Source organism: Chrysemys picta, chromosome 6 (genome assembly GCF_011386835.1).
Source record: "Chrysemys picta bellii isolate R12L10 chromosome 6, ASM1138683v2, whole genome shotgun sequence".
Lineage (NCBI taxonomy): Eukaryota > Metazoa > Chordata > Testudines > Emydidae > Chrysemys > Chrysemys picta.
The window spans coordinates 94,845,987-94,859,932 of NC_088796.1; the positions used below are offsets into that span (position 1 = coordinate 94,845,987).

At 41.9% G+C, this 13,946-nt stretch overlaps 1 protein-coding gene across 3 annotated transcripts in view; it reads left to right on the forward strand.

Moving 5' to 3' along the window:
- The window catches only part of MAMDC2 (MAM domain containing 2), a 92,353-nt gene that overhangs the window by 32,845 nt on the left and 45,562 nt on the right, over positions 1–13,946 (forward strand). For all 3 annotated transcript variants that reach the window (XR_010588631.1, XM_005297779.5, XM_005297778.5), the window contains exons 3-5: positions 9,026–9,297; positions 12,267–12,351; positions 13,628–13,765. Coding sequence is in view for 2 of the 3 variants with exons in the window: in XM_005297779.5 (XP_005297836.2) it covers positions 9,026–9,297; positions 12,267–12,351; positions 13,628–13,765 (495 nt within the window). In the remaining variant the exon portion in view is untranslated. The remainder of the gene's footprint in view (positions 1–9,025; positions 9,298–12,266; positions 12,352–13,627; positions 13,766–13,946) is intronic.

Below are 13,946 nucleotides of genomic sequence, written 5' to 3' on the forward strand. Positions count from 1 at the left end.
ATAGTCAGAGAGGTATTATGTACCCTTCCTAGTCAGGGAAGCTGTCTGGAATGCAGTTGAGTAGGAGTGCCTTGGGCAAATTTAGATGTGTTCAACACATAATACAAGATGGAGTTCATAATTTCATACATACATATCTGACTCAGTCATGGTATGCATCTGTGTAAATAAAAGAGGGAAACAATAAACTGAAGTACAATAGATGAAAGAGAAACATTTAACATTTATCACGGAGGTGTTAAGGCTATCCTGTACTGGTATATGGCAGAACAAACAATTGTCTAGTAAGAACGCCCAGGACACCTTCTCCAGAATGTTGATTCTTGTCAAAAACACAATTCAAAGAAGAGGTGGAGTTCAGAACCTAAGAGAACTGCACTGTGAACAAATGAATGCATGAATATTTCTTTTTTAGCTGCTTTTTTATTTTTAAATATATTTTAAGCATATAAGATAATGGAAACTTTTCTAAGATGCCAAAGAATAAAGGAAATACTTTACTAAACGATTTCCCTTCCAATTCAAAAATCCCTATCACAGAGGGGTCTCAGAATCTGACCCCCATCCTGCTCAAATGTACTAACAAAAATCACAGGGATGGCTTCTTGAAAGAGCTATTGGAAGCAATAAATTGGAAAATTCAACATTTCTGGAGGCTCTTACTGCAGTAGATAACCGATTTGACAAACAAAATACACATATGAGCAACTTAAAAGGACTTTTGAATGCTTTGAACACCAGGCCCCTAAAGCTGATGCAACAGTTGAAAAAAACAACAACAAAGAAAAACTTGAGAAGAGTATAAAAGTATATGAGGCTGTTATAAAAAAACAAACAAACCCATATGCTTGCATTTGAAACAAACAGAGAATCTGGTATAATCTGTATATGATGTAAGAATCTTGGGACATCTAGAGGGAGAGCAAAGAGAGGTCACAATTGTTGCCAAAAATTCTACAATTAAGTATCACCAATGAGACCATTGTAGTGGAGCAGATGTTTTAAATCAGAAAACAGCAGCATGTACTGAACTTGCCAGATTGTTACAGTTGGGCTGATAGATCAAGGCAAAAAGGCATTACCACTGCTGGTAGTAGCAATGCTTCAAAAGTGCCTTGTGCCCACATACAAAAAGCAGTAAATATACTGCTTACTAGTAGTAGTAGTAGTAGGGGCACATCTCTTCAGAGGAAGGCCTTAAACCAGGGGCGGGCAAACTTTTTTTGGCCTGAGGGCCACATGGTTTTCCAAAATTGTATGGAGGGCTGGTTAGGGGGAGGCTGTGACTCCCCAAACAGCCAGGCATGGCCCAGCCCCTGCCCCCTATCTGACCCCCTCCCCCCGCTTCTTGCCCCCTGATGTCCCCCAGGGACTCCTACCACATCCAACCCCCCTCCCCCCCCGTTTCCTGTCTCCTGACCACCCTGGACCCCCCCGCCGCTGACTGCCCCCCCCGCCCCATCCAACCACACCTTCTCCCTGTTCCCTGACCGCCCCCGGAACCCCTACCCCAACTGCCACCCGCTGCCCCATCCAGCCCCTCCTCTCATTCCTGACTTCTCCCCCGGGACCCCGGCGCCCATTCAACCCCCCTGTTCCCCGCCCTCTGACCACCCCTCCCCCATCCACACCCTCTCTCCCTGACCACCACCCCGAACTCCACTGCCCTCTACCCCTCCCCGCCCCCCGCTCTCTGCCCCCTTACTGCACTGCCTGGAGCATCGGAGGCTGGCAGTGCTCCAGCCACACCGCCCAGAGCACCAGGACAGGCAGCTGCGCCGCCCAGCTGGAACCAGCCACACCACCGTGCAGCACAGAGCACCGGGTCAGGCCGAGGCTCTGCAGCTGTGCTGCCTGGCCACCCAGAGCATTGCGCCAGTGGCGCAGTGAGCTGAGGCTGCGGGGGAGGTGGAACAGCAGGGGAGGGGCCGGGGGCTAGCCTCCTGGGCCAGCAGCTCAGGGGTTGGGCAGGAGGGTCCCGCGGGCCGGATGTGGCCCACGGGCTGTAGTTTGCCCACTTCTGCCTTAAACCATTTCTACCTGTACCACTGCACCCAGGACAGTGACTCACCATTGTGGGCAGGAACTCAATACACTGCAGTCAGAATGGTGCAGTAGGTGCTTCACCCAAAATGTTTCAGTCACTGAAAGACAATAAACATGGAACCCCACAAAGTTCTTTTCATAGTCACTTTTAAGGATAAACAGTTAAGAGACAAAGAAGTCAGTACAAGTGACAATTAAGGTTCCTGCCACAACGCTAATTTGACCACCCTGCACATCATGTACATTTTATGGCATAAATGTAACAACCTAAACAGAAATACACTCAGCCACAATTTAACAAGAATAGAAAATACTACATATGCACAATGCAGTCAAATTGCATTGCTGTAGGAACAGTAACGCTATAATTTGTGGACTTTTTGGAATGTAGGCTTCACCTTCATTAAGTTAGGGCTAGAGTTTGTTTATAGGCATGCTTCTGTATATAAAGGGCAGTGCATAGCTGTGTCAAACCTTGAATGGGCATGCTGAGATTGCTATAGTTACAATTTAAATTTGATTCTCTAACCTTGGCATGAAAGTCTGGGTGCATGTGAAAATAATATATAGATGGTTTCAGAGTAGCAGCCATGTTAGTCTGTATCCGCAAAAAGAACAGGAGTACTTGTGGCACCTTAAAGACTAACAAATTTATTTGAGCATAAGCTTTCGTGGGCTACAGCCCACTTCTTCAGATGCATAGAATCTGAAGAAGTGGGCTGTAGCCCACGAAAGCTTATGCTCAAATAAATTTTAGTCTCTAAGGTGCCACAAGTACTCCTGTTCTTTTTGCTAATATATAGATGGTTTGCCTTTTGAATCTACTGGATGATTCTCCTCACCCCACCCCCCTTTTCTTACTGGATTTGTATGGTATAAAGTAATTCCTTCTCCTCAGAGAAGATCAAAATTAATGCAATGTGCACACAGATATTTGTCTTCTCCCAGGATAGTCATATTGTTTAACTGTTGGGCTGTACTTTTGTGCTAATATGCTGAGTCCTTTCACTTTGTAAAATGAAAAACTACAGGTAAAGTGTCTTAAAATAAGTAAAGCTGCTTGGAAAATAAGAGTGGTTTTTGTTTGTTTGTTTGTTTTTGTTTTGTTCTGCGGAAAATTTAAATTTTTTGTTGGAAAGCTGAAAACCAAAACACTTTCAGTTTTCAGCCAGAAGTATTTGGTTTTCAGGTGTTCAGTTTTCTGGTCAAAAATTGAAAATATTTGAGGAAGGCAGACAACTTCAGCAAACAGTTTAATTTAGGAAAAACTGGGTTTTCGCCTTGAAAAAAGGTTGGACCAAATATGGAATCTTGAAGCTGAACACCTTAAATCTAATCTCATGAAACTTCTGCAGTTTTCAGCCAAAATCTCATGAGAACAGCCAGTAAGATTTCAGTGCTGTCAAATCAAACCTTAATCTAAACCAGATCTAAACACTGCCTTCACAGTGCAAACTTCATTGTGCAAAATGATGTCGGCATGGCTGTGGGAAATAGTGTTTGTTAGCTAACCATTGTTGCAGGAAGAGCAAAGCTTAATACATATTTTGTAAAACGGTGTAGACATCTACAAAAACAGTGTCTACTTTGTTCTTTTATTCTTGGCCATAGAACGGTATGTTAAAAAACAAAACTAGATATTGTTATGCCAAAGGAGATATCCACAGAGCAAATTTTTGATCCTAGAAACCTTGATGATACCTCTTCTAATTTTTGTGTGGAAGGTACAGAGGAAACAATCACATGACGTAACTTTTTTCTCCCCCCCTAAAACTGTACTGTTGCTAGGTTGAATGAACAGCTGCACCAGACATAAACGCCTGTGAAGGGTGGAACATATCTGTGGTTACAGTTCCAAATGTTTACACCCTGTTACATCAGTAGAATTGGTAATTTTTAGTTCTTACAAATGCTTTGTAATCTCTTTTTTAATGGCCTGTAGTTTAGTTTGTTAGCCACAATATCTGGCTTCCTGCCTTTCATGTTACTCATAGAATGTGCAATCAGTGTAATTTTCTTACTGTTTTGAGGAACAAATGCTGCAAAAAAATGTTGCTATAACCAGTGCTTAGTGATATATTGATGCCCTTTAGATTTTACTATAATAGCATTGAAACACTGAAATTTGCTAAGTAAAGATAAAATCATTGTGATCTAGAAGTGCAGTGTTTGTGTGGAAAAAATGGCAAGGTTATGGCCTAATCAATTTAAACTGAATGTCAGTCTTTAAGGAACTGATTATTAGAGAAGCAAGGTCAGAGACATACTCACTCATGGGAGTTTAAAGGCCTCGTCCTTCAAACTTTACTGACGTGAGCAGTCCCACTGACATCAATTGGGTTTGCAGGATTTATTCCTACAGCCGTAGGTCTAGATTGTCACTGCCCTTGCTTGGATGCCACAAGTGAAAAAGGGGAATTATTTGCCTGATATTCCCCCCTGCAAACAAGTGAGTGGGGAGCGGATGGAGAGTTAGAGGAGCTCTGGCTCTACTACCTCCCACCAACTTGGCAGCCATAGTAGCTGGCTGTGTGGCACAGTGGGGAGTAAACTGCTCCAAGAAAATAGTTGAAGTACCATAGTCCCCACCCAGAGCAAGGGGTGAGCAGGGGAGGAATTGTGACTGAGTCATTGTTCTCTGGTCTGTGCCTGGGATGAAGCAGATACTTAGGGCATATGGTTGTTACAGTCTGGCCCATGCTGATAACTCTCTGTGATCACTAGTAAGTGAAATTTTCTGTACTGTTGAAGGGAAGGGGATTTTGAGGAAATATTTGTATATATGATATGCTAGAAAATAAAATTAGGTTCAATGAGAACTCTGCCTTAAAAGTATCAGAGGGGTACCCGTATTAGTCTGGATCTGTAAAAGCAGCAAAGAGTCCTGTGGCACCTTATAGACTAACAGACGTATTGGAGCATGAGCTTTCGTGGGTGAATACCCACTTCGTCACATGCATGCGACAAAGTGGGTATTCACCCACAAAAGCTCATGCTCCAATACGTCTGTTAGTCTATAAGGTGCCACAGGACTCTTTGCTGCTTCTGCCTTAAAAGTTGTCTCCGCAATAAGCCTTTAACAAAAGATCTACCAAGTTCAGCCGCTTCCAAAGGTTTCCCCAAACAGAAGGGAACTTCTGGAGGCAACATTTTTCTTCTTTTCTGGCTGGAGCAAGGACAACTCTGCATATGCACCCCTCTCTACTTGGGGGAGTATTTTCCCTCATAAACACCCCTTAACTTCTCTCCCACCATCGCTCTGGACCAAGTCCTTGTAGTCCTTTCTGCTGGACAGTTTCCTTGTGCTGCAATGGCAGCATATTAGTCAGTGCCACCATTGATTTGTAAGAGGTTTAGAATTTTGTCTCTGTCTGAGCTTGATCCTGCAATGTTTAAAATGCATAAAATTAAGTATGTGCTGAAGTGCTTTGCTAGACTGAAGTCAGAGTGCTCAGCATCTTATAGAACCGAGCTTCTCATAGTCTCATCACCTCTGCTGCAGAAGGGCTTTAGCGTATAACAATGAACTGGTCAAATTAATCTGAAAGAGTCCTGACTCAAGAGACAGGCTTTGCGATCAAATATGCTGTTCACTTTCACATGGAGTCTAGAGCAAATGAGAACAAGTGTATCATGTATTTAGGGAGTAGAATCAAATTTATGGTGGCATAAACATCTAGACTGGAGTCACTAGAGGACATTTTAAAACAAATTACCATTTATGAGAGAAAAGTAGACCCTCGTCTACTTATAATTAAGTTTTCAAGTTAGAAAGGCAGTTGAGTCATGTAACTGGTAATTTGAGGTCTCTATTTGAATGAATTTTCCCCTGTCTTTATACTAATCTATTTTTGAAAAACACAAAATAGTGAGTATTATGGTTTGCAGCCATAAGGAGGTTGTGTTTCCTTTGGGGTTTCTCACAAATTCTAGACTAAAATAGGACTGAAATCTAAACATCAATTGCAATGTCTGGACTCTGAATTATATGTTTCTTTGTATCCATGTGTTAAAACTGGGCAAAAGTAGGACTATCTTGAAAATCAAATTCCTGCCTGAGCTGGATATTGCTGGTTAACTCAATACAAAACAAAACTCCTAGCAATGTTTCTGCATGATTCTGTTTAGAATTTTAAAAAAATTACATGCATTTTCTGAATGTGGAGCCTACTGATGTCAACTACCACTGTAAATCAGGAGTCACTCCACTGAAATATGTAGAGTTACAATGATGTAAATCTAGTGTGAGATCAGAATCAGACCTAAAGTTTTCTCTTTGTGCACGTAAAAACAGGTTTTTACGTACATGCAAGCTGGTCATTCAAACCAGGTAAAAATCCATGAATATATTTCTATACCAATTTCTTCCTGCAATTTGAATGACAGTGGGCAAACTGTATACTAAAGGAAAAACCCTGATTAAAACTATTCACATTTCACAAGCAGGAGTGTATTTAATAACTTGCTTGTGTTTGAGCTAGAATATCTCTCATAGAATGGATTAGAGTAAGGACAAACCTGATGGAGATAAGAAGATAATATTTTTCATAGGGTATATTAATTGTTATAGAATTCCTGTCTTTTTAAAGATCATTTAGATAAACATTTCATAATACCGTTCTTGATCTTGGTAAGAAGAGATAAAAACAAACATGCACAAACATACTGTGCATTACTTGACTTGCACACGCAACTGCATCTTTTATATACGCAGTTACCTGTTTAGCTGCACACATTTATATATGGCAAGCACAAATGGTGCCCATTTTTCAATATTTGGCCCTTGATTTGTTTTTCTTTTACATATTGCTGCATTAGCAAGTCACCCGTGATTAACATGCCATAATGCACATATTCCAAGGCCTAGGGACTAAAATCGTGTACTGTAGATATCTGTTTTGCAAGGAGAGATCACGGCAAGATGTGAAAATCCATTCCTAAAAATACAACAAAGATTTTTAATAGGTTGTGTTTTGGATGTGTGAGCAGCAGTCACATATTTGACCAAAATAAATGGCAGGATCGAGGAGCTATTTGAAGGCAGGCAAACAGCCAATATTTGTAAGCAACTCCCAAACAGCTTACAGTGCAAGCATATACATTATAGGCCAGAATTTCTCTTGTCCAGAGTTGCCATTCAGAGCCGCAGAGGGTGTCAGGGAGCTGCCTGGTGGATGCTGTAATGTGCATCAGTGGTAACAGTGACCAGTGGATTATTTGCTGGCAGAGGATAGCTGGAGCACACTATACTTCAGCCACATTTACTCCCCAACCTCTGCCCCTGATGTGTAGCCTGTGCCAGGGGTTTAGGAGAAGGTAAGTTAGGAGCTGTGTATGCCAGCTCTACTGCTGCTGGGGTCACAGGACCACCACGTTCCATCCCCTTTGGGCTACAGGAATGGAACAAAGAAGATGGCGGGAGAGTGAATTGAGCTCTATGATTCTGGGTTATTTGCTGTACAAAGGGCCAAAGCCTTCTGAATGTGAGATGGATTACTTTTCCCCCTGTCACTGCACAGTCGGGATCTTGGGAATTGGTCCCAGTTTAGCAAAGTACTTAGATATGTGCTTAACTTCAATGCTACTCATGGGCTTGAAGTTAAGCACTCCCTTAGATACCTTGCTGAATTTGTAGCCATGTGGAGCCACTGAGCGAAAAACCGGACAGAAGGAAGTGAAGGGGCATGTGATACTACTGCAGCTCTGAAGAGCCACTCACTCGGACAGAACTTTTCCCAGCCCTGCCCCCAGAGAGAGCCCTGGCTCCCAGCCTAACCATTTGGAGTGGGTGATGGGAATAAGATTTGTCCCTTATGTGCTCCCAGTAGGTTGCCTAAGATCATTTTACAGGAGGTCTAGGTGATATGCAAATATAGAAGATGGCATCAGACTGGCCACAGGGTAGTTTCATGGGGTCTTGTGCTATCTACTCGTTTTGGCCAGATAATATTGTAGAAACAGACTCTCTAACACTGGCTTTTCCTTGAAGTTTTCTTAATTTGTTTCTCTGTTTTGCTGACTACTAGCTTTCTTTGCTTTGGTTTTTTATTCCTTTGTAGTCTCCAAATCTTAGTCTTACTTTTATGTAAATAAAGTCTGCAGGATTGGGCTTCTAGTTTGCATCAGATTTATCTCCTTTTCTTTTTCCCTTATGTTTGTTTTTTATCACTTTTCAGCTTCCACATGTAGCCCTGTGGATCTTTATTCCTGATGTTAGGTTAGTGTCTTAGGTCCCATTCCAAACAAACAACAACAACACTTAAGCATGTAGTTAGTTTTAAGTACAAGTCTAGTTCCATTGGCTCTTTGGGGACTACTCATGTGTTTAAAGTTAAGCATGTGCTTTAGTGCTTTGATGAATCAGGGCATTTGTACATATTAGTGTATATTTTCAGTAGTAACCTTAGAAAAAACTGCCAACAGCTTATTTCAAGTTCTACTGCAAAACTACGAGACGTGCTTAGATTTTACTAAGTGTCAGTTAAAATATATTTTTATTTTAAAAAAAGTTGAATTATAAAATGAAGATAGAGATGTTTCTGTCCAGAAAATAATTGAATGTTCCTGTAGGATATCCATTTATTATCTATATAAATAATCACTCCATAAAACTATAGGTTTAAAGGACAATACTTGAGTAAAATAACCGGAATTTGTTTAAAAATTTAATTCTTTGCACTTATAGCGTCTTTTATCTGAGGATCTCAAAGCATTTTACAAACTTTAATTAAGATTCTTAGTACCTGTAAGGTAGATTATATCTTGTCTACAGATGAGTAAATTGGTCATAGAGCGATTAAATGTCTTTCACAGTAAGTCAGTGGAGGAGCTGGAAATAAAATGTAGGAGTCCTGGCTCAATGTCCTAGTCTAACCTCTATACAAAGTTTCCTCCCTAAAATGAATACTTTTATCTAGTGATGCACAAATAAAGTATCTGACATTTATTGTCCTATTTTTGTGTGTGTTTGTGTTCCTAGGCCATTACATTTCTGTGGATACTTCCTGGGGAACTCAGGGTGAAAAAGCAGTACTTACCAGTCCTGAACTACATTCTGAAGAGTGGAGCTGCATCAGGCTTATATATCAGATTGCAACAGCTTCAGAGACTTCATTTGATCCTACCAGGCTAAACCTGTATCTGAGGTTACAAGGAGAGAGCTTTGATCATTTACTTTGGTCAGCCAAGGAGCCTTCAGATAGCTGGCTCATAGCCAGTCTTGATTTAAGAAACAGCACAAAAAAGTACAAAGTAAGCACAATTGTAGAAGATAGTACTGGATTTACTGTGCACATGCTGGAATGTACTGACTCTTGTTAAACAGAGAGATGAGGTGGGTGAGATAATATCTTTTAACGGACCAACTTCTGCTGGTGGAAGAGACAAGCTTTTTTGCGGCACAGAGCTCTTCTTCAGGTCTGGAAAAAGTAATCAGTATTATTCAACAAACTGTCATAGATCTGAAGAAGAGTTCTGTGTAGCTCATAAACTTGTCTCTTTCATGAACGGAAGTCAGTCCACTAAAAGATATTACCTCACTTACCTTTTCTTTCTAATGTCCTGGGACCAACGCAGCTACAACAACACTGCAAACAACATTGACGTTCTTCTTGGCTTTCATTGTTGGTTTCAGTAGGAGAATCTTTGAGTAGTGAGAACGCAGAAAGAGAACTCAGTGGAAAATGAAAGTTTTTTCACTGGAACCCAAACTAGTTTTCACCTACTTTCCTATGCTACATGTTCAAGGACCTGAACATGCAGGCCTAATGTCTGCAAAACTCCCATTGAATTTAGTGGAAGTTAGGTGCACAAAGGATTTCAGATTAATACATAGTTGCTGAAATGTTGTCAGGGACAATTCTCCAAATAAGCCTGGGATCAAGCTGGGGCTGCCAGAGTGATATGCAAATATCCGATCTGAGCACGCATGGTATTTGGACAGAAAGAGTAGGCATAGAACTGCACGTATGTAAACAGGTCTCTACTTCACAAAAGGTGATCTTTGGTGCAAATAGGACCTCACTTTTTAAGGTCTTTCAAAAAACTCCTATGGAGTACATGATACTCAGTTTATGTAACTGCCAGGGATGAAAGAATTAATCCTTCCTGTAACCTGTTAGCTGCTGGTTCCAGGGCATCTAGGCATTTTAAAACTGCTTGATTTGGAGATTGATTCGGGATAGCAATCTATTAATTCTATCCCTAAAATCAAGTAGTTAATGCTGACCTCCATAAATGTTCAGTCCCTAAAATCACATAATTAATGCTGTCCCCCATCAATGAAATCAATTAGTAACCTCCCCAAATTAATCAATTCTTACCCCACTTGGATTACTCAGCTATGTTCCCAGATCAGTAATTAGTTCCCAGTCACCACTCTTCTTTAGAGAGCTGCTTAGCTTTTGTTACTCTCATGCTCACTGGTTCTTGCTTCTGCTCCCCTATCCTCAAAGGAGCAGAGGGTTAGAGGCTTACAGGGCTGTACCGATACCCAAGCTCCTTTCCATAGAGTATCTGGCAATAGCTTTCTTCACTTTATAGTCTGGTCTCAAAGCTCCCAGCTCATTGCTAGCTCCCGCACTACCTCACTAGCTGCCTCCAACTCTCACTGAACCATCTAGAAGCTTTTTTCTCCAGGTCCCTGTGACATCACTACCTCACTGAATGACTGCATGAGAACCATCCCCAGGTTCCATTTATGTTGACATACAAGCTTAGAAAACTTCAGCAAGTACCCCTGAAAAAAAGTCATTGTCTTGAATGGTGGCAGTAGCTACACTAGGCCCATGCTTTTGGTCTTGTCTTTGTCACAGGGCTCGTGGGAACAATAAAGAATACCTGGTGATGGAATGATAAGGATGGTCATTCCCCCTTAATGTCCCCAAACTGTGCATACACACATGCATAAGAGCCTGAGCTGAGGTGGGAGGGAGGTGCTCTGCCCCAGCAGTGGTACTGCAGCAGTGGTAGTTCTGTATCTGAGCCTGTCCCCAGGAAGTAAATGATAAATGTTCTATTGATTTTAGTGGGAGCAAGAGCAGGTTCCATGCTTGTGTAAAACATGGTAGGTTAAATTCATCTGTGATGTAATGCTGTTCAAGTCACTGGAGATACCTAAGAGTTGAATTTTTCCCAATAGCCTCCAGGAGGAATGGGAGGCACGTTGATACATCCAGGGCCGGCTCTAGGCACCAACAAAACAAGCTGGTGCTTGGGGCGGCACATTTTTAGGGGCGGCATGGCCGGTGCCAGAATGCCGCCCCTAAAAATGTGCCCCGGCCGCCCTAGCTCACCTCCGCTGCTGCTGCCACGGCGCGCGAAACAGCTGATTCGCGCGCGGCTACTCGCCCTCCCTCCCAGGCTCCCAAACCTGGGAGGGAGGGGGAGATCCCGAGCGGCTGCGGCGTGGCGCGGCTTCTCCCCCTCCCTCCTAGGCTTGAGAGCCTGGGGGGAGGAGGCAGGGCTGGGGATTTGGGGAAGGGGCGGAGTTGAGGCGGGGCCGGGGGTGGGGTAATTAAAGAAGGGGGGGGGCGGCCAAAATTGTTTTTGCTTTGGGCGGCAAAAATCCTAGAGCCGGCCCTGGATACATCCATATACCAGCAGTAGTATGCAGAACTCCTAAGTGTTTGCCTTGCCAGCATTAGCTAGGGGCCAGGGGCCAGAGCCCTGGCCTTGTTCCCATTCTGATCAGACATGTCTCTTTTGGACATGTGCTTCTGGAGCAGTTGCAGCCATAGCTGCCTCCCATGCAGGAGTATTAGAGCAGGGGAAGCAGGAGTCTGCTGCCTGGGCCTACTCAGCCCATCCTACTTAAGAGTAGCCATAATTGTGAAGTTTTGAGAGAGAGGATCTGTGGGTGTTTTATCTCTTTATAGTAAATTAATGTGCATCTGAAGGTGCCATATCAATAGCAGATGAGTCTGAAGTCTGTTATCTGCAAAACAGGTATAACATAGTGGGTAAAATGCAGGCTTCCTCTCACTACCCATCAATGTGCTTTAGCGCTGACTTAGAGGAAAGAGAGCAGTACAGTCTCCATGCCCATTCCATCCTTGGTCTCTCTGTTGGGCTGCCAGCAAGGGCACCTCTAGTTATTAAACACAGGACGAGACCACTACATTTATTTAGCTACTCTAATATCTGAATTTTAAAGTTTAGATATCTGATATAGTAACAGAAATATTAGCACCCAATTATACTATTGTATTTATATTTTCCAGATTGTACTGGAAGGTGTACTGGGACAAGATAATTCTGCCAGTATAGCAGTTTTTGAAATTAAAATAACTACTGGATATTGTATTGGTAAGTACCATCCCTCCCCCCATGAGTATAGATGAAAACAAAAATATTTTTATTAGAGAATAATCTATCATAGTCCATGTAAAATGTACACTATATTTAAACTCTGTGTGTGTGTGTGTGTGTGTGTGTGTGTGTACATCCATAGGTATGTATGACAGAGAGAGAGCTTCACTTAAATTTATATATTTCTGAGCTATTTATTGCACATTCAGGATCTACTGTAGGACACACAAAGCTAGAATGCTGCAAGCATTGGACATAACAGCTGCAATCCCATGACTAACTGTCCATTCATGCTTCGTTATGGAGGTGTCCAAGCAGTTCCATAGTTACAGTTGTGTTGATTATTGTACTTACAGTAGGAATTTAAATCCCTTAATTCCCCATGATATTTGCCAGAGATCCCTACCAAAGTAATACAATTGCAATGAGCAGGAAATATTTAAATGTTTAGGTAAATGTAGTGGTGGATGAATCAGCATTTTTCCATTTGTGTGTGTATAAATAACGCTTACTTTGAAATGTTATCTTTTAGTGTAACATTTTATTGTGCTTCTAATAACTTACTTATCACAAGCCTCACATGCTTGATAATTCACACATACTTTACTCTTCTTTGGGCAGGCTACTTTTTAAACATGAAGTTTAAAAATAATCATTACATCTGTTTGGCTCTGCAGTGAACATTCAGTAGACAGGGGGCCTTTCCGTTTTACAGTGTCAGCCCTGCTCCAGTTATAACAGTCACTGCCATAAATCTCAGCTATCCAGCTGCCCTCCCTAGCCTGTCTACCTGGCTATGTGACTGCAGGCCCCAGTAGCTCCCTGTACATACACCCCATTTCATTGAGCCCCATTCCAGTCTCTCTTGGACCCCTTGTGGTTCACCAGTGGGAGCTCTGGTCTGACAGATCTGATAAGGGTCAGAAAGTAGTACACTGAGTCCCTGTTTTGGTATTTGCAATATTTTAATTGGTGCTAAGTTCCAGCAATTAGTGAGATACCTTAGCAAATGTCAAAAGAACAAGCGGGATTGAACAGGATGTGACACAATAGTTCATAGCACACATCAAGGGTCAGTGGCTATGGTAGTGTGGCAGTTTACATTGCTTCCTTTGATGGCTAGCTAGTAAGCCCTGTAGCTGTTTTTTCTTAGATTGCAGAAGGCTAATATGTGGTCTCTACTAAGACAATAAAGTGGATGCTTAGCAATAGCCTTTCTTGCTGCTTCTGTAATGAACATATGTGATCTTCATGATGTTATCTGCAATTGCAGAATGTGACTTTGAAGAAAATCATCTTTGTGGCTTCATGAACCGATGGAACCCCAATGTAAACTGGTTTGTTGGGGGAGGCAATATTCGAAATTCACAATCCATCTTTCCCAGAGACCATACACTTAGCAGCGAATTGGGTAAGCAATAAGTAGATTATCTAAACTAATAATAATCTGTGCCCACAAAAGCATCTAACTTTTAACTTTTATATTGCGGTAGCAACTAAAGGACCCAACCAGGTTACGTGATCGAAAGATAAACTAAGTCTTCTTTACTTTTGCTTACCCTGTGGTCAATGAAAAATAAAATAAATGATTG